The following is a 21106-nucleotide window of genomic DNA, read 5'->3' on the forward strand; positions in this document are numbered from 1 at the left end:
TTTCTCCCCTTGGCTGCGAGGGTTTCCTCCGGGTGCTCCGGTTTCCTCCCACAGTCCAAAGGTGTGCAGGTTAGGTGGATTGGCCATGCTATATTCCCCCTTGGTGTCCAGCGATGCACAGGTTAGGTGGGATTAGGGTGGGGGGGAGGTGGGGGGGTGGCCTAGTGCTCCTTCAGAGGGTCGGTGCAGATTCAATGGGCCGAATGGTCTCCTTCCACACTGTAGGGATTCTATGGGTCTATAGGGGTCGCGATGAAAACATGTTAACTTCCTGGTGTAATAATGGGAAGGAGCCCCATCTCATAAACTGGACTGTTTAAATCTGCAGGGACTTTGCTGAGATTATCTCATGTACATTTCACATTGGACACAGGTAACTACTTGGCCATTGAATGCTGATTCATTCTGCAACTATTCATATAAAAAAAATCAAGTTATTAACCTACTGGCAAAGAAATTTTACATTCTGTTATTCCAAATCTCTGGTCTTTGCAATGGTGATTAATGGCGCAGAATTTATCCTTTCATTAAACTGATCCTTGCCATTTCAGTGAAGGAGCTCGGAGACGAGGCAATCGATCTGTGTAACCTATCACATTCCAGTCAATATAGAAAAGCAAAATAAAAGTGTGATTGTTTTTCAAAAGGTTTCTTTGTTTTAAAACTAAGCACACTTTTCTATAATTTACGGAGTTAGACCTAGAAAAAATCTCTGCAAAAGAAGTTTATATTTATTTCCTCAAATACCTCTTGGGGTGAGTGGGCGGGGTGGAGACATGGTTGAAAACTGAATGAATGTTTGTACTTTTGTGTCAAGGAGAGCCACAGAAATAGTCCAAAATTGCGTTTCTAAACAGACGCACACGTAGATACAGACAGATAACTTTATATGCACACATATTTTATAGGCGCACACACACATACAAAACTTTATAGACACAAAAAATGTTATAGACACACAGATACATTTACAGACACACAGAAAATGTTATAGGCACGCACAGATAACTTTAGACACACACAACAATGTTATAGACACACACAGATAACGTTATAGTCACACAGAAAATGTTATGGACAGACGCAGAAAATGTTATAGACACACACAGATAACTTTATAAACACACAGAAAATGTTATAGACACACGCAGAAAACGTTATACACACAGCTAACTTTATAGACACACAGAAAATGTTATAGACACACACAGATAACTTATGGTCACACAGAAAATGTTATGGACAGACGCAGAAAATGTTATAGACACACACAGATAACTTTATAGACACACAGAAAATGTTATAGACACACAGAAAATGTTATAGACACACGCACAAAACGTTATAGATACACACAGCTAACTTTATAGACACACAGAAAATGTTATAGACACACACATAACTTTAGTGACACAGAAAATGTTATAGGCACGCACACAGATAACTTTATAGACACACAGAAAATGTGAGAGACACACGCAGATAACTTTATAGACACAGAAAATGTTATAGGCACGCACACAGATAACTTTATAGGCACACAGAAAATGTTATAGACACACAGAAAATGTTATAGACACACGCAGAAAACGTTATAGATACACACAGCTAACTTTATAGACACACAGAAAATGTTATAGGCACACAGAAAATGTTATAGACACACACATAACTTTAGTGACACACAGAAAATGTTGTAGGCACGCACACAGATAACTTTATAGACACACACAGAAAATGTTATAGACACACACAGAAAATGTTATAGGCACACACACACATAACTTTACAGACACACACAGAAAATGTTATAGACACACACACAGATAACTTTATAGACACACAGAAAATGTTATAGACGCACACAGAAAATGTTATAGGCACACACATAACTTTATAGACACACACAAAAAATATTATAGACACACACATAACTTTATAGACACACAGAAAATGTTATAGACACACAGGTCACTTTATAGACACAGAAAATGTTATAGGAACACACACAGATAACTTTATAGACACACACAGATAACTTCATAGACACACTCAGAAAATCTTATAGACACACACTCAGATAACTTTAAAGACACACATTCAGATAATTTTATAGGCACACACTCATAACTTTTTAGACACACTCATAGATAATTTTATATGGACACACACACATATAACGCCACATACTCAGATAACTTTATCGATACATACACACAGATAATTTTATATACACACACAGACACACATAGAATTTCAGTAGACACACAGTTAGATTATTTTATAAGCACACACATACTGAATAAGTATTTTAAACGGTCGGGAACATATCGCTACTTTGAGGATTGTCTAAATGGGCACAGTGATTTAAGGGAAGATCATACTACAATCACTTCAGTTAAATCTAGCCAGACTGGACCTTTTCCCTCCTCAACATGCTGTCTGTGTTACATTCTCACAGCCTGCTCGTAAAAGTGAAAACTGGTTTCACTCGAACCTATTTCAATGTTTTGGTCGATTGGAGTGTTTATTTTTGTTTACCATCAAATGGTGATTGTCGGTTTATTTGTGCTTCGCTTGTATCTAGGGGCAATAGGAGATTCGGTCGGTAAAGTAATTTAACCTAATTTCATTTACAAATTACACGTTTAGATTCTCGTTGTTTCACGCACAGCCTTTCTCCTGGCAACAAAACACTTTGTACCAGCAATAGAACAGCTGGCCAGTTGAATAACTGGGCAAGTGCTGTGGGACCAGCTACCACCCCCCACCCACCCCACACACACACACCTCCCCCTCGTTTTCCGCCGTCTAAACCAAACTGATACTGCTCAGGTGTAACTCAGGTCGGAGCTTCGCACCCGCAGTTGAACGTGATAGTGAGAGGGTTGCAATTAACGTCTTAAAGCAAAGCCCATCTGTTCATTCTGCCATTGCCAATGCTCTCCCTCTGCTCCATTGTCACAACACCGCTGAGACTGGTGACCAGATCAAACTCACAACAATTCTGCTCCAGGAACTAGCTGACCAGTCAAAGAAGATAACGTGAAATTTTACATTCTCCTTTGTTCTTTGAAAATACTTGCAGCCACAGTGACCTTATTGTTACTATCAATGTGATTCCACACAGATCAGAGGACATTGATATATTCCTTTACTCTATCAGCTTTACCAGGGGAGGAGGAAGGGGGGGAGGTGTTAAGTTCTGTGTTGTGGCTGCAGTAAAGATTCACTCCATCTTGTATGTTTTTGTCACTGCTTCATTTGTGAAATACTCATTTGGCTGTCCAGGATCTGAAAGTTTCACCTTTAAGTGTTGTAAATAGGCGCATTATGCTCCTGTATCACGTCAGCGAGCAAATCCACATTTCTGAAGACTGTCAACCAGAATTCTGGAATTCCTTTGGGCTCTTCCTTTTCATCATCTCGCTGCCATTTGCATCCATCCTCTGTCGCAGTGCTGCCTGGAATACCTAAGTGCCTCACACTCTTGCGCTCCTATGATAGACTTGTGTCGGGCAGCACGGTGGCGCAGTGAGTAGCACTGCTGCCTCATGGCGCCGAGGTCCCAGGTTCGATCCCGGCTCTGGGTCACATAGAACATAGAAAATACAGCACAGAACAGGCCCTTCGGCCCACGATGTTGCGCTGAACCTTTGTCCTAGATTAATCATAGATTATCATTGAATTTACAGTGCAGAAGGAGGCCATTCGGCCCCCCGAGTCTGCACCGGCCCCTGGAAAGCGCAGCCCACCCAAACTCAACACCTCCACCCAACACCAAGGGCAATTTTGGACACTAAGGGCAATTTATCATGGCCAATCCACCTACCCTGCACATCTTTGGACTGTGGGAGGAAACCGGAGCACCCGGAAGAAACCCACGCAGACACGGGGAGGACGTGCAGACTCCGCACAGGCAGTGACCCAAGCCGGAATCGAACCTGGGACCCTGGAGCTGTGAAGCAATTGTGCTAGCCACAATGCTACCATGCTGCCCTTAAGAACAAATAAATCTACACTCTATCATTTTACCGTAATCCATGTACCTATCCAATAGCTGCTTGAAGGTCCCTAATGTTTCCGACTCATCTACTTCCACAGGCAGTGCATTCCATGCCCCCACTACTCTCTGGGTAAAGAACCTACCTCTGATACCCCTCCTATATCTTCCACCTTTCACCTTAAATTTTTGTCCCCTTGTAATGGTTTGTTCCACCCGGGAACTGTCCGTGTGGAGTTTGAACATTCTCTCCGTGTTTGCGTGGGTTTCGCCCCCACAACCCAAAGATGTGCAGGGTAGGTGGATTGGCGACGCTAAATTGCCCCTTAGTTGGAAAAAATGAATTGGTACTCAAAAATTTTTTTTTAATTGTTCCGTGTCCACAATGTAAAATGGTATGATATGCCTTCTGTTCTACACATGCTTCGAGCTCACATGCTCCCAACGTTGCAATCTCACTCCCATTGTAGCCTTTCATAGTCTTGTTTGATTGACGACTTTCGGTTTAACTTACAGCCCGTTCAAATCTAACAAACTGATAAGGTTGGCCCTCATTCCTGTGTCAAGCTTTGATCAATATGCCATTCAGCATCATGGAATTGTCCATCTGTCTTCCATGGTATCAGCATCACCATCACTACTGCTGCAACTGGTAAGTAAGACTTCTTTACTTTGCATATTCGGACTCATCATGTCCTCAGTTGGAATCAGATCAACCAAAAACAGGGGCGGGATTCTCCGTGAACCGGCGGGGCAGGCCACTCCAGCGCCGAGGAGTGGCGTGAACCACTCTGGCATTGGGCCGCCCTAAAGGAGCGGAATCCTCCGCACCTTTCGGGTCTAGGCCGGCGCTGGAGTGTTTGGCGCCGCGCTGGCCAGCGGGGAAGGGCTTGGCACCACCCCAACCGGCACCAAAGGGCCTCCGCTGGCGGCATGAGTTGGTGCATGCACAGGAGCGCCAGCATGTGCTGCCATCATCCCAGCACATGCGCAGTGGGGTTCTTCTCCGCACCGGCCATGGCGGAGGTTGATAGCTGCCGGTGCGGAGGGAAAGAGTGCCCCCACGGCACAGGCCTGCCCGCGGATTGGTGGGCCCCGAATGCGGGCCAGGCCACCATGGAGGCACCCCCCAGGGCCAGATCCCCCCATTTCCCCCCCCCCCCCAGGGACTCGGCAGGCTGCCCGTGGAGCCAGGTCCCGCCGGTTAGGACCTGTTGTGATTTACGCAGGTGGGACCCGCCAAAAACGGGTGGCCACTCGGCCCATTGCGGGCCGGAGAATCACCGGGGGAGGCTGCTGCCAGCAGCAGCCGACCGGCGCGATTCCCGCCCCTGCCAAAACCCCGGCACCGGAGAATTTGGCAGCTGGTGGGGGTGGGATTTACACCACCCCCCGCCAATTCTCCGACTCCGACAAAACATTGCCTCACAATGTGATTTGTTCTGCCACACTTGGAACACACCTTCCCACATGTTGGACGTTGTCATGGCAAATGCCGATTGCCACATCGCTGGCATAAAATGGTGGACCCGGCCAGTCGCTTAAAATGGCCACTCGCCCTGGGACCACGTTTCTTATTCAACTGCTTCACAATGCTTATGGTGCTGGCGCCTTCTTCCACATTGGTGCCACAATGTTTCACATTGAGCGCGCTAACCTGCTGGCTTGCAGGCATGACAAATCATGATTGAGTTTTCTAGTTGAAGCTCATCTTCCCTTAATAGCCTCTCGCGTACCTTGCCTTTTGATATCCCGAACACTATCTGATCGCGGATCATCGATGACTTTGAAGGACTGCACCTTCAACCATAAGTCGGTTAGTAAACTATAGAACCTCCCCATGTCTGCATGGGTTTCACTCCCACAATGCAAAGATATGCAGGGTAGGTGGATTGGCCATGCTAAATTGCCCCTTAATTGGAAAAAAAAGTAATTGGGTACTCTCAATTAAAAATAAAGAAAACTATCAAACGATTGGCCATCCTTCTGAGTACACATGCGAAAGACAACGCTCAAAGGTTTCATTTTTGTTCAGGGAGCAATGTCGATCAAATAATGTATTACTTTGTGAAGCTCTTGCTTTCCGCTTTGCTATTGAATGCGAAGGTATTATAAATTTTGATCGCTTGAGGACCTGCTACTCTGTGCAGCAATACAATATGACCCTCATCAGGCTGTGCCTGTCGGCCAAGGGCTGTTAAATAGAGTTTGAATTGCTGCTTAAAAACATGCCAATTCTCATCTACATTACCGGTGACTTGAAGCTGGTGAGGTGCCTTCAGACCATCCATCTCTAACTTCATAGTCTTTCCTTCCAGTTGCCCATAGGTTTACCAGGTAGGTGGAAACATTTTCTTTTTTCTTTCTGCAGTCTGTTTTGTCATGTCTTCTCCATAGTTATCTTCAATTGTTCAACAATCCTGAATGTTATGTTATGTTCTGTGTTGTGATCATGGTAAAGATGCACACAGAATATCTTGTTCTTTACTGGTAAGATAGTTTATTGACAAAATGAACATGTGGAAAGATAACTAAAGAAACTATGAGTCAAACGGTAATGAATAATTGAATTCTCCTGTGGCTAGTTCTAATCTGACTGTCCTCCAGTGTGACTGACCACCAACTGCCCGATCTCTGGAGTTACATGGTGGAAATCTGTCCATACCTGCCGGTCGTACATCTAACTATACACATTACTATGCATATCACCTCATCCCCCTTCCTTTGGAAATGTGAATGTGGTTGGTACTGGATCAGAATCTCATGGAAAGGACCAGTCCCATTCAAGTGAGATTACGTCTGCTGGGCCACACCCTTGAAAAGGGTTTTGGTTTATTGGATTTTGTATTGAATTGGAATAGCTACTAAGGGTGAATCATTAAGGGTTATACACATAGATTACTATAGTTAATGTGTTTTCTTTATGTTTATAATTGATAACAAATTCTTGCTGTATTTTATATATGTGAACAACATTCTTATAATAAACTTTGTATTGATAAATTCGCCGAGGAAGTCTGATGAATCACAACTGAGAGGGGCAGAGGGGGCAGAGGGATGGTGACAGAGGGGGTTGGGGCAGAGGGGGTGGTGTGGGGGATATGGGGGCAAGGGGGAGATTGGGGGTGGGGGAGTTGGAGGGGCAGGGGGGGGTGGAGGGGCAGTGGGGGATGGAGGGGCAGTGGGGGAGATGGAGGGGCAGTGGGGGAGATGGAAGGGTGGGGGGAGATGGAAGGGCAGGGGGAAGATGGAGGGGTGGGGAGATGAGGGGTGGGGGAGGAAATGTGGGGACGGGGGGTGAGAGGGAGAAGGGACAGAGGGAGCAGGGGAGAGGGGGTTCTGGGAGGAGGAGGAGGGGAATCTGGGGGTGGGAGGGGAAGCTGAGATGGAAGCTGGGGCGGAGGGGGCCGAGGAGCTGGGGAGGAGGAAGTGAAAGAGGTGAATCAGGGAGTGAAGGTGAATCAGGGAGGGAGGGAGGTTGCAGGCGTTCACTGTTCCAATGGGATATGATTCCGGGTTCGCTGCCGGAGCCCCGGGGCTGGGTGAACGGATCCGCCCCAGAATGATTGTGCAGAATGAATTGCACAGGGTTAGCTGCTAAACATGACGTTGTGTTCATGAAGCAAAACACAGTGAGCAGCCTTTTTAGCACAAATTAAACCGCGGCTTCCTCCCACTCCGCCACTCAGATTAATTCCTGCGCAAAATACAATTGAGCAGGAGTGGATGTGGATTTTAATAATCATTGAGCCAATTTACCAGATCATCCTGTCTGAATTAAAACTCCTTTTGCTGTCTTTACTTACTCGCTTTGGGCTTCATGTCCAATCCAGCTCTCCAGGCTGCAGCTTGGCAGCAATCTCCTGCTGCCAGATCACAGATACAGTTTGGAAAGGATGAGAAACCGGCACGAAAATCCCGCCCGAGTCCTGGCGCCGCTCTCGCTGACTGGCCAGGTCCTCCCGGGGCTTCCGCGCGGCCCTAACGCCACCCGAAACTCAGTGCTCATTCACACCAAGGCTGATGCTGCCTTTCACTTAGTCCTGTTTACCGGACTTTCCGTCCGGTTTTCCCAGAGATGTCCGCTGTCAAAATGGCAGGAAGACACCAGGCAAATCAGACTCCACTGGAGAGATGACATCCTGTGTTTTTTGTTGATTATAACACTGATAATTGTTTTCTTTTGTGTGCCGCTCCCAAAAAAATCAGGTGAATTTCTATTATAGAACAGGCAGACTGTGCGTTGGGAAAGATGTGTATTTCTGCAACTTTTACATTTGAGAACCTGTCTCTCGCAGTTTCGCAACCGAATGGCCTTTACTGTGTTTTAAATCAATTTCTATGCTTCGAGCTGAAATGTCGTGAATTTATGTAAATCAGGGAGTGGTTTATAGTCCAAAATAATTGTTCAGCCGGAACAATGGCAAGACCAGGTCACTTTGCAAATCGCATGTTAACGAACGGAATGTCTCCATATCGCCCACTGTTATTGAATTAAACCAGCATTGGCTGAGATTGATTTGATCTCAGAGATTTTGAAAGTGAAGGGAAAACATTCTTGAGTCCGAGTATTTCACTTCGCTCCGCACATGTATACAATTTATGACACTCTACTGAACGCTAACTTCAAAAACTTCAGACCGTGAACTCTTTGCCAACTTGACCTTTACTTTTACCACTATCAGCACCTTCTTTAGTCTCTCACACAACCATTAACACTCTCTTTCTCTTGTGGCCCTGACTTCTTTATCAAAACTTCACCAGCTCCCACCTATCCCTGACCTATTTAGCCTAACTTGCTCCAGTGTAAAAACTGTATAAAATCCAACACTTTTCTTCCTCTACTCAGTTCCGAAGACTCGAAACGTTAACTCTGCGTCTCGCTCCACAGGTGCTGCCAGGGCTGCTGAGCGTTCCCGACATTCCATGGAGGCTCCAACCAGAGCTTCCTGGGAAAAGGGGGATTTGTATCTCTCTAGAGAATTTCACAACTTCCGCACATCCCAAGGCGCTTTCTAAAGTTTTACACTGTATCTGCGCAGCCATCAAGCACTTATGGATTCCAATCCCATTTGCCAGCACTTGGTCTGTGACTTCTATGCTGGGCAATTTCAGCTGCTCGTCTAAATCAGTGTTTTAAACTTTTTTCCTCAGCACCCTCTTTTACCAACTAGCCAACCTTCACGACCCACGCCAGACAACCTTCACGACACACGCCACATTTGCTTACCTTCAATGCGAAAGGGGAGGTCCTCATGATCTCACTCCAATCAGGTTCAGAGGAGGAGAGGGCAATGGGCATATTAGGCGCAGACTTCAGCCAGTTCCTTTATGAAAACAGAAAATTCAGCCTCGCACATGTAGGTCATCATGAAGGAAAATAGCAACAAAATGCTTGTTTTCCTAGCACTGGAGGCGCCACTTCAGAATGCTGACATCCCCGTGGGCTTTTGGCATGTTTTTGATGTGCTATCCCAGGTCAGCTACAGCATCATCATAGCCTTTCAATTTGGACAGTACGAAGTCTTACAACACCAGGTTAAAGTCCAACAGGTTTGTTTCGATGTCACTAGCTTTCGGAGCGCTGCTCCTTCCTCAGGTGAATGAAGAGGTCTGTTCCAGAAACACATATATAGACAAATTCAAAGATGCCAAACAATGCTAGGAATGCGAGCATTAGCAGGTGATTAAATCTTTACAGATCCAGAGATGGGGTAACCCCAGGTTAAAGAGGTGTGAATTGTCTCAAGCCAGGACAGTTGGTAGGATTTCGCAGGCCAGATGGTGGGGGATGAATGTAATGTGACATGAATCCCAGGTCCCGGTTGAGGCCGCACTCATGTGTGCGGAACTTGGCTATAAGTTTCTGCTCGGCGATTCTGCGTTGTCGCGGGTCAATTTGGTTTCAATTTGGAGACAGCTCTAAGTTAAGAACTGACACTGGGTTCTCAACCTCAAACGGAATTTTTCACCCACCACTTCTCTTTCAAAATCTGAAACTTCTCTTCATTTACCAGTAATCCCCTGAATATAACATATTGAATTTGCATCCTTATTTGCACACTTGAAAAAATACCTCAAGGAATCATCTTTGTACTGCTTTGTTCCCGTATGAAGTTTCTTCTTTGTAGGCTGTTAACCAGAGGCCCTGGAGCTCTGTACGGAGCTAACACTAGCACTGCTCTCCTGCCTTAGACTCTCCTGTGCAGCTCTCTCAGAAGGTTGGCCAGCAGATCCTAACATGAGATCCTGTCGAGTAGATACACTGTCTAATTTAGTCTCTGGCCTGTCTTACTTTTAAGAAAACTATCCATCTTCACAGTCCTCTTGCCAGCAGCAGCAAAATGGAAACAACTCCATTCCGTGGTCTGGCACCAAAAGCACATACAAGGAGCTTGACATCAAGTTTACATGCAGGGTGGTTGACCTACTCTCTGCTGCCTGCCTAGAAGACTCGACAAAGCCTCATTTATTTTCATTTAAAAGGCAGAAATGGCCATCATTCTCAATGTAAATGCCCGCGAGGGCCATTGAGCGCTTCTGCCGCGATCAGGACCACCATTGAAATGGCATAACTGATCACTGCACAACCCTCCCAACACCCGCGGGTCATGACCCATACTTTGAAAAACCCTAATGTAAATACTTCTTAAATGTTGTGAGGGTTCCTACCTCTCCAACATTTCAGGCAGTGAGTTCCAGATTCCCACCACGCTCTGGGTGAAAAGAGTTTTCCTCAAATCCCCTCTCAATCTCACGCCCATTACTGTAAGTCAACCTACAGTGCAGAAGGAGGCCATTCAGCCAATCGAATCTTCAACGTCCCTCCCAAAGAGCACTCTACACAGGTCCAGTCCATCACGCACCTCACCCTATGCCCATAACCTAACCACCCCCTGGATGCTATAGGACAATTTAACAGAGCCAATCCAACTAACCTGCACATACTGGACTGTGGGAGGAAACCAGACCTCCCAGAGGAAACCCACACAGACACAGAGAGCATGTGCAAACTCCACATAGTCACCCACGGTTGGAATTGAACCCAGGTCCCTGGCGCTGTGAGGCAGTAGTGCTAACCACAGTGCCATGCCCTCGTCCATTGAAATTTTTTTTTGCAGTCACTGCAGGTGGACGGGTTGTTGAATTTTAATCCACTTCTACATTGCATCAATGAGAAATAGAGTAAGTTTCACATCACCCTTTAGTCGAGAAGCACTTTTATAGCAGATAAATCCCATGCAGAGCCCAAGACCATCAGAAGTGAATACACACACTGCCCGGCACAGCAAAATGGAGCATCATCACCATTATAACATCAAGAGGCAGATCATGGGGCCATTGGCTCCATTAATACTGAGTAGAATCTAACTCGTGTAGATATTTCCGAGTGGGTCCAACGAACTTCCCAAAGGTACTGGAAGGACTTTTACCAGCCAGTATGAAATCTGAATGGTCTCAGGTTACAACACGAAAGTGAGCTCACACTTCTCCCCTTTCGAACCTCATCTGACAGAAGGCCATGGGTGCCCAGGCCATGTTCCCAGGCCATGTGTGCCCAGGCCATGTGTGCCCAGGCTAAGGGTGCTCAGGCCATGGGTGCCCAGGCCATGTTCCCAGGCCATGTGTGCCCAGGCCATGTGTGTCCAGGCTAAGGGTGCTCAGGTCATGGGTGCCCAGGCCAAGTGCCCAGGCCATGTGTACAGGCCATGTGAGCCCAGGCATGTGTAGAGGCCATGTGAGCCCAGGCCGTGTGCCCAGGCCATGTGAGCCCAGGCATGTGTAGAGGCCATGTGCGCCCAGGCATGTGTAGAGGCCATGTGCGCCCAGGCATGTGTAGAGGCCATGTGCGCCCAGGCCATGTGCACAGGCCATGTGAGCACAGGCCATGGTGCCCAGGCCTTGTGAGCCCAGGCCATGTCAAAACAGTCCGCAATTGGAGCAAAGTGTGAAGCCGGTGATTTCACAATGGCGATGACACGACCGTTTGTTGCCCACACAACGTCAAAGTGGCTCCCCCATTGGCTGTGACCTTGGCAATTCCAGTGAACTGAACCATTGCCTCTGATCCATTCCCACTGCGGTTAACGGTGCGAGACGCAGTCGTTTCCCGTGATCGGCGCTCAACCTTGCTAAACCTTGGCTGGCCACAACTTCAGTCTGTCGGGGAGGGAGAGAGAGCTCCGTACGTTTCTGGATTTGTGCACATGCATTGCTCTCGACCAGCATTTCTAAACATGCAAAAATTGAGAGAGATTTCAGAGGAGAACATTTCAATTATTGTCAGGTAAGTTGGGGGAAAAAACGCCCTCCGCATATCCTTGTGCATTGTGTAAATCCAGTGGATCGAATCTCTGTGAGTCATTATTGTGAAAAGTCATTCCTTTTGCCTGGAGTCAGATCGGGGCCCGGGGCACTGGTTTGGTTCCAGGGACCCAGGCTAAATGTACCTATGAATGCACCTGTCAAACTACGACTGGAATGAATGTGTTGCTCAACTGTTACATCTCACTCTCCACTTTAAACCTTTCTTTAAAATATATTTTTTAAATGTCCGCAGCACGGGCTCTTGCCTAATCTTAAAATGTAATCGGCATTTGAACACTGGTTAAGGACACTTACCTCATCTTTCGCCAACTCACATCCGATATCCTCCCCCTTGCTTGGCTGGAAAACCGATGAAACCCAAGTTGCCAAGCCATAGGTTCATTTTAAGCGCGGTGTAAATGGACTGGGTTGCCCAGGACATCAACCAGCCCCGACTCAGCCGCTGTGTTTGCGATACTCCCGTCTCCCTGTGTCACAGAGCACAGTGCAATTCTCTGCAAACATCGCCTAGCTTAACTCCCCGCATGGTTACTGGTGGATCTGACGACGGAGATCAGAGGTGGTAGCCCAAAATGTACAGACAGAAGTCCCGGAGCACCTATCATAAGGGAACTGTCGCAATCGCTGGAGATGCAGCCAAACAAAATAATTGGGTCCAACATTTATGTCGGGGCTTTATTCCAATCAGTATCTGAAAGATTTTTTAAAAATAGTTGGGGGATCTTGAGGATTTGTCAGCGAGGCTGCAGTTCTAATCGAAGGTCACACTCCACCCTCAGCCCGTGCTCCCAGTGAACCCCTAACTTATCTTTTCTCTTCCAGCTGTTAAAACAGCTGTTGCCTATTTCCAACAAAGTGTTCTCGTTTCACATTTACGGCAGTGTCTGCAATTTTTTTTGATGTCTGTCCCCTAAATTGAAAAAAAAAATAGTATTTGGTTCAATGGAGATCAATTAATAGTGGATCTGTCAGCAAACGATCGTATAAACCGTGTTAGGTCAAACAAAAATATTATTTAGGTCTAAGAAAAATCTCGGACAGATAAAGCTATCAGCAGCGGCATCGTTTCGATCTTGTTTAAATTGATCTCTCCAATAACGAATTCGTTCTTCACTAACGAAAAGTACATAATTCACACGAACTATCGGCCCCCCCAAACTAGGAAACTGTCCTTGGGTATGGGGGTGTCATCGACGTCCTCTGAGCTCTGTCTGCCACTTTTGAGATCGGAATATCTACGTATTTTGCTCCCTAAAGTCAACCGCCCTCTTTACAAAACGTTTACCATCATTTCAGTGACATTTAAAACAAAATTCCCGCATTTATTTAGATGCTTTCACGACTTAGTGAAGCCAATGGGACACTTTATGGAAGTGTTGTCATTGTTGGAAGGTGAGAAAAATGCCGCGACGCACAGCAAGGTCCCACGATCAATGAATGGCCAGATCATCTGATTTAGTGATGTTGGTTAAATATTAGCGAGGAGATAATGATCTCCTCGACTGAACGGGGGTGAGCGGTCGGACCGGCAGAGCCGAGAAATATTTCAAGATTGCAAAAGAAAATGTCCATTTGTTGTGACATATTTCTTATTGCGAGAGATTGTAATGTGTGCTCGGAATTTAGGTGCCAGATACACCCGGGATTTCGTTGTCAGATAATTGTGTTTGTGTGTGTGCGTGTGTAGCGAGGGCGTGTCAAAATGCACTACCCCTAATGGAAAGTGGGGCGATTGGCATTTAGTCCTGGGAGAAAATGACCGATTTAAACCTTAAGAAATTATTCGGCTGGTAGTTGGAGAGGCCGGGGGGGGGGGTGGGGGGGGGGGGGTGGTGGGAGGAGGAGGGGGGGGGGCGGCTGGGCAAGTTACTTCGGGGCACATGCCAGGAATTTGGGCAGAGCTAAATCTCAGCTGATGCTCCACTGACCACTTCGCCACTTTCACTGCCAGGATTGGCTCTAGTATCAGTTAAACGCCCCGCAGATGGAGACGCACTCCACATTGGACGCGAGCTTCCAGGCAGAGGGAAGGGCTGGTGCCTGTGTGTGTTGTGTGTGTGTGTGTGTGTGGGGGGGGGGGGGGGGGGGGGTAAAGAGACGTCCCTTTTTTTGTCTTTCCTGGGCGGGCGGGCTAGAGTCGGATCTCCTGTGACGAGTAAAACCCAAAGCCACCCCCCCCCCACTCCTAACCTGAGTACAAAACAAAACCAGCAACACAAATGCAAACTTTTCATTGCGGACTGCTTGCAAGAGAGAATTGGTGACTTTTATCACTTGATCTGCGGGTGGAAACAGGAGCGAGATGTATGGAGCGTTATTGGCACAACATCTTGTAATGGGCACTGCTTGGTAGGATTGGTCGCTCACTTTTACACAGGCAGTGCTGCTAATGTTGTGTCTATTTCCGTCCAAATCTGCAACACGGTGAAAAGGGGCGTCTCTCTCTCTCTCTCTCTCACACACACACCACCACAAAAAGAGCAAGTAGATCTTTAGCATACAAACAGATATGGACAACACTTACTCCCATCGCTGCCGCGCAGAGAGGCTTCTTGGAGCGACTTCTGCTGGGAGAGAGAGTCTACAAGCTGGAGACGGCATGATCAGCACTTCCAAACCCTTGGCTTTCTCTATCGAGCGAATCATGGCCAGGACTCCAGAGCCGAAGTGCGCCCCTTATCCAAACCTGCTCCAAGGAACGGTGATAAAGGGCGAGGCCAAGCACGTGTTGCACCTCAACTCCTCGGTGCCCTGTATGATCCCCCTGCTGCCGCTGGGTTACGACAGCAGCTCCAAAGTTGCCCCGAGCGGCGCCGAGCTCCGCAAAAGCCACTTGGACCCTTCCTACGACTGCGCCCGCTTGGTGCCCTCCAAGGCGGACGCGTGCAGCCTGTCCCCCCCGCTGGAGCAGTACCGGCTCATCCGGCCGCGGGTGGTCAACCAGAGCTCCTTCCACGCCATGGGCGCCCTCTGCTACCTCAACTGCGGCGAGCGCCCCTGCGCCCCACCGGCCGCCGCCACCATCTTCAACGTGCACCCGATGGCCTCCTACCTGCTGGGCTCCCCCCTGCAGGCTCTCCAGCAGAAAGCCTTCCTGGCCGACAGGAGCAAGGTGGTGCTGCAGCCCTCCCTGGAGAGGTACCCGGCCGCCTTCAAGGAGCTCTCGCCGGCTCAGATTCAGCACTACGTGAAAGAGAGCGCGCAGTTCCTGTCGGAGAAACTGGCCCTGAAACAGTCCTGCAAAGTCAGCAGCCACCCGCCCAGCAGCAAGCCCAAAGTGTTCACCTGCGAAGTTTGTGGCAAGGCAAGTTTGGAGCTTCAATAGCTGCGCCCTCTCCTCCCCTCCCTCCTCTCCGGCTCTGCACATCTATGGCTTTTCACTCTGACAGTTCATGAGAATATATTTCCTCTCTCATTTTGTGTTTTTAGGTATTTAACGCACATTATAATTTAACCCGTCACATGCCGGTGCACACTGGAGCTCGACCGTTCGTGTGTAAAGTCTGTGGCAAAGGCTTTCGCCAGGCCAGCACTCTCTGCCGACACAAGATTATCCACACACAGGTATGGAGGGAGGTCCGCCCCCTTCTGCCCACTGAACCCCGGCCGGGAGCAGCCCCGCAGCCCGCTGCAGCCCTCTGCTTGTGGAGCCCTGGCGCTGATAACCCTGAAGGGGTGGGGGTTGGGGAGTGGGCGGGGGGAGTGGGGGCTGGGTGGGGGATGGGGCTGGGTGTGTGTGGGGGGGGGGGGGGGAGTGGGGGCTGGGAGGGTGGGGGCGGGCTGGGGGGGGAGTGGGGGCCGGGAGGGGGTGGGGGCTGGGTGGGGGATAGGGGCTGGGTGTGTGTGGGGGGGAGTGGGGGCTGGGAGGGTGGGGGGGGCTGGGTGGGGGATGGGGGCTGGGAGGGTGGGGGGGGGAGTGGGAGCTGGGAGGGTGGGGGGTTGGGGGGGAGTGGGGGCTGGGAGGGGGTGGGGGCTGGGTGGGGGATGGGGGCTGGGTGTGGGGGGGAGTGGGGGCTGGGAGGGTGGGAGGGATCTGGGGGGGAGTGGGGGTGGGGGCTGGGGCTGGGAGGGTGGGGGTGGGGGGGAGTGGGGGCTGGGAGGGGGGGCTGGGGGGTGGGGGGGAAAGAGTTCAAGCATCCGGTTTCAGATAGACATGGCGAAGGAAGTGGAGTCCGCTGCTTCACACCGAGGAGAGGAAGTTTATAGAGAGGGCAAAGTGATCGTGTGTGAGAGAGAGAGGGGGTGGCAGAGAGAATGTGGGCAGTGGGAGAGAGAGGGGGCAGACTGAATGTGGGCAGTGAGAGAGAGGGGGGACAGTGTGAATGTTGGCAGTGGGAGAGAGAGAGGGGGGAGAGTGAATGTGGGCAATGAGAGAGAGAGGGAGGGCAGTGAGAATGTGGGCAGTGGGAGAGAGAGAGAGGGGGGGCAGAGAGAATGTGGGCAGTGGGAGAGAGAGAGAGAGGGGGGCAGTGAGAATGTGGGCAGTGGGAGAGAGGGGGGCAGAGTGAATGTGGGCAGTGGGAGAGAGAGGGGGGGCAGAGTGAATGTGGGCAGTGGGAGGGAGGCAGAGTGAATGTGGGCAGTGGGAGAGAGAGAGAGAGGGGGCAGTGTGAATGTGGGCAGTGGGAGAGAGAGAGAGAGGGGGGCAGAGTGAATGTGGGCAATTAGAGAGAGAGGGGGCAGAGAGAATGTGGGCAGTGGGAGAGAGAGGGGGCAGACTGAATGTGGGCAGTGAGAGAGGGGGGACAGTGTGAATGTTGGCAGTGGGAGAGAGAGAGGGGGAGAGTGAATGTGGGCAATGAGAGAGAGAGGGAGGGCAGTGAGAATGTGGGCAGTGGGAGAGAGAGAGAGAGAATGTGGGCAGTGGGAGAGAGAAAGGGGGGCAGAGAGAATGTGGGCAGTGGGAGAGAGAGAGAGGGGGCAGAGTGAATGTGGGCAGTGGGGGAGAGAGAGAGAGAGAGGAGGGGCAGAGTGAATGTGGGGAATTAGAGAGAGAGGGGCGACAGAGTGAATGTGGGCAATTAGAGAGAGAGGGGCAGAGAAAATGTGGGCAGTAGGAGAGAGAGAGAGGGGGGCAGTGTGAATGTGGGCAGTGGGAGAGAGGGGGGGCAGAGTGAATGTGGTCAGTGGGAGAGAGAGGGGGGACAGAGTGAATGTGGTCAGTGGGAGTGAGAGAGAGGGGGCAGAGAGAATGTGGGCAGTGGGGGAGAGAGAGAGAGGGGGTAGAGTAAATGTGGGCAGTGGGAGAGAGGGGGGGCTGTGTCAATGTGGGCAGTGGGAGAGAGGGGGCAGAGTGAATGTGGGCAGTGGGAGAGAGAGGGGGCAGAGTGAATGTGGGCAGTGGGAGAGAGAGAGGGGGCAGAGAGAATGTGGGCAGTGAGAGAGAGAGGGGGGCAGAGTGAATGTGGGCAGTGGGAGAGAGAGAGGGGGCAGTGTGAATGTGGGCAGTGGGAGAGAGAGAGGGGGGGCAGAGTGAATGTGGGCAGTGGGAGAGAGGGGGGGGCAGAGTGAATGTGGGCAGTGGGAGAGAGAGAGGGGGGCAGAGTGAATGTGGGCAGTGAGAGAGAGAGAGGGGGGGCAGAGAGAATGTGGGTAGTGGGAGAGGGAGGGGGCAGAGTGAATGTGGGCAGTGGGAGAGAGAGAGGGGGGGCAGAGTGAATGTGGGCAGTGGGAGAGGGGGCAGAGTGAATGTGGGCAGTGGGAGAGAGAGGGAGGGGGCAGAGTGAATGTGGGCAGTGAGAGAGGGGGGCAGAGTGAATGTGGGTAGTGGGAGAGAGAGAGGGGGCAGAGTGAATGTGGGCAGTGGGAGAGGGAGGGGGCAGAGTGAATGTGGGCAGTGAGAGAGGGAGGGGGCAGAGTGAATGTGGGCAGTGGGAGAGAGAGGGGGGCCGAGTGAATGTGGGCAGTGGGAGAGAGAGGGGGCAGAGTGAATGTGGGCAGTGGGAGAAGGAAAGGGGGCAGACGGTCCATTTTGTTTGTCTGCCCGCCTCTGTGTTCCGAGAGAGGGGGCAGAGTGAATGTGAGCAGGGTAGTGAGTTGAGGGAATTCAGCTGCCATGTGAGGAATGGTCAGTATGTCTGGAGTGGCTGATACATTCAATTGAGTGAGGGTTCTCTGCACCGGGGGGAGGGGAATCCCGTGTTCAGCTGAATGTCATAGCAAAAACAAAAGAACAGAGAGTTCGGCTCAGATTGAACAGTGTCACTGCTTGGGGGAAATCGGAGGCTTTGGTGTGAAATGTGCTGGTTGCCTGCTGCAACATTTACTGAATTTGCATTTTCCATCAATCGGCAGGAAAAACCTCACAAATGCAACCAGTGTGGAAAAGCGTTTAATAGGAGTTCCACACTCAACACTCACACCAGAATACACGCTGGCTATAAACCCTTTGTGTGCGAGTTCTGTGGCAAAGGATTTCACCAAAAAGGTAGGGGGGTTAAGTGGGCGGGGGTTGGTGAAGGTTGGTGGGAATCATCACAAAAAAGAGACAGTCAGGGAGTTATCTAAAGACTAGGGAACGAATTAATCTCTGTTTAGCTGTTTAGTGTCTACATAACGTTTCCGAACGAATGATTTGAAATGACTTGTACAAGTCTACAAAAGTTAATTGGCCCATCCCAAAACGACTTCTTTCAAGAATAATTTATTGCGAAACATTTCTGGTTTCGATAAAAGTTGCTGACATTTTTAGTGAAGCATTTATTCACCCTCGCCCTCCAAAATACAGCCAATGGTTGCTAACCTACGAGGTTTGTTTAAAAACAACAGTATTTTGCTTATGTTACGTTTTAAATCCGCGCCTTGCATCGTTTTACAGGTAACTACAAGAACCACAAACTGACTCACAGCGGGGAGAAGCAGTTTAAGTGCAGTGTCTGCAACAAGGCTTTTCACCAGATCTATAACCTGACCTTCCACATGCACACTCACAATGACAAGAAGCCATTCACCTGCTCTGCCTGTGGCAAGGGCTTCTGCCGGAACTTTGATCTGAAAAAACACGTCAGGAAGTTACACGACAACTGCGCGGGATCCCGTTCCACGGTGGCAGACCTTTCCACGGAGGAGCAGCCTCGGAAATGATCACCGGAGATCGGTGGACAACGCCTATATACGCACACATATATATATATATATATATAAACGCTAAGTACAGTTTGCATGCAGATTTCTATTCTATACACAATGAATAAAGACTCGGTCATGGAGATTGTTGTGACTCGAAGGCCTTTTATCTAAAACAGTTTGGGGGAAAGATTTCGCTTCATCTCAGGTTTGGAGAGATGTAAAAAAAAAGAGTATAATGTATTTATTTGGATCTGTTTCGTTCCCCTGCTGCATGGATTTCGACCCGTTCGGATTTGTTCATTTCTCATCTAATTTCAGATTCTATTGAACTCAGTCGCCACCCTGGGAAGAAGGGGTTTGGATTTTTGGGGATTATCGCCTTGATTTCCCGCTCTCTCTCTCTCTTAAAGATGTTAAAAAAAAACAGCCCAGCTCCTGTGTTTTAAAGAAATGTTCATCCAGTATCAGAAAGAGACTTATTACCACCTGACCCTGCTGTGTGTTTTGACGATGAAATAAACTCTTGTAATTCTCCAGAGAGTGGAGTATTTTGCATGTTTTGAGAATGTGATTTGAAGAGTTGAGGTTTTAAATTAAATAATTCTGTAAATCTATTCAACATTTTTTCTTTATATATCTGTTCGCTATATATAGTATACACACTGACATTTCCCTCCCTCTAATATGAAGTCTATATGTTATTCTACACACATAATGCCAGGTTATACTATCCTGTACTGCATACCATAGACTATAAACATTTATTAAGTGTGCAATTTATGGGCAGCGATTACTAGTTTCCTGCACTTTGTAATCAATATTGCAAATTTAATCAACGTGTTTTGTGCTTGTAGTAGAGTTAAAGAAGGGGAGGAGAGAACGACATAGACTTAACAGCCGAAGGCAGAAAGGAAATCGGTGCGGCAATGGTGGTAAGTGAGCGAAACTGTTTAGAAAATGATACATTGGGAGGCGATCGTAATAGATCGAATTAAACCATTTTTGTCAATATCAGTGGCAAACCTCCAGGAAATATTGTTGTGTCATTTCTTGTATGGTCTCGATTTGAATCCTCTGATTCCCCCCACCCCCTATTTAAAAAATAATTGCAGCCTGCTGTCTATCGGCCTATTAAAATGCAAACTGTTATGACATTAATTAAGGGGAGTTTAATGAAGAAAGTGTGGGCTACACGCGGCTGCTTTGAAGGTATAATGATGAGCAATTACTGAGTCCGCTGGATTGAAAAAACAATATATATTCGAGTGAACGGCTTTGAATTGACGAGGAAAGGACGTCAATTTAAATTAGGGCAGTTTCATGAAGACAACAATTTCGGGAAGCAGGTTTCTTTTGGCTGGTTACGGATGGGAGACAATTTATTTTCTCAACGAGAGCATTTATCCGTGAGCATCGCCTTCATTTTAACCAGTCACCCAATTAGAGCGAACAACACATACAAGAGATTGATGTGAGACTAAATTCGGCGCAAAGCGGGAGAGAAAGCGGGGTAAGTGTGTAAACTGGCGGATTTGCTCCCTCACACACGGGAAACGCAAGTCAGCAACCCTCCATTACAATATTTACACCCTGGTTATGTCAACTAGTTTATTCTAATGTTTATTGTTGATTTTTTTAAAAAAAAGGCGACTCCAAAGTTTGTCATTACATTTCCTCTTGTGCAATTACTTAGACAGAATAGCATCG

At 48.5% G+C, this 21106-nt stretch overlaps 1 protein-coding gene and 2 long non-coding RNA genes across 3 annotated transcripts in view; 1 reads left to right on the forward strand and 2 right to left on the reverse strand.

Moving 5' to 3' along the window:
* The window catches only part of LOC140396195 (uncharacterized), a 47656-nt gene extending 39726 nt beyond the window's left edge, over positions 1–7930 (reverse strand). The window contains exon 1 of the long non-coding RNA XR_011936478.1: positions 7810–7930. This is a non-coding gene — a long non-coding RNA (uncharacterized lncRNA). The remainder of the gene's footprint in view (positions 1–7809) is intronic.
* Positions 1–12938, reverse strand: part of LOC140396199 (uncharacterized) — a 68513-nt gene extending 55575 nt beyond the window's left edge. The window contains exon 1 of the long non-coding RNA XR_011936480.1: positions 12626–12938. This is a non-coding gene — a long non-coding RNA (uncharacterized lncRNA). The remainder of the gene's footprint in view (positions 1–12625) is intronic.
* A 1551-nt stretch (positions 12939–14489) lies between these two features.
* Positions 14490–20013, forward strand: fezf1 (FEZ family zinc finger 1). The gene is made up of 4 exons (XM_072484490.1): positions 14490–15635; positions 15761–15895; positions 18626–18758; positions 19149–20013. The coding sequence occupies exons 1-4, from the start codon at positions 14841–14843 to the stop codon at positions 19412–19414; spliced, it is 1329 nt and encodes a 442-aa protein (XP_072340591.1). The 5' UTR covers positions 14490–14840; the 3' UTR covers positions 19415–20013.
* The last annotated feature ends 1093 nt before the right edge of the window (positions 20014–21106 follow it).

The sequence above is a fragment of the Scyliorhinus torazame genome, chromosome 19 (assembly GCF_047496885.1).
Source record: "Scyliorhinus torazame isolate Kashiwa2021f chromosome 19, sScyTor2.1, whole genome shotgun sequence".
In the NCBI taxonomy this organism is placed as follows: domain Eukaryota; kingdom Metazoa; phylum Chordata; class Chondrichthyes; order Carcharhiniformes; family Scyliorhinidae; genus Scyliorhinus; species Scyliorhinus torazame.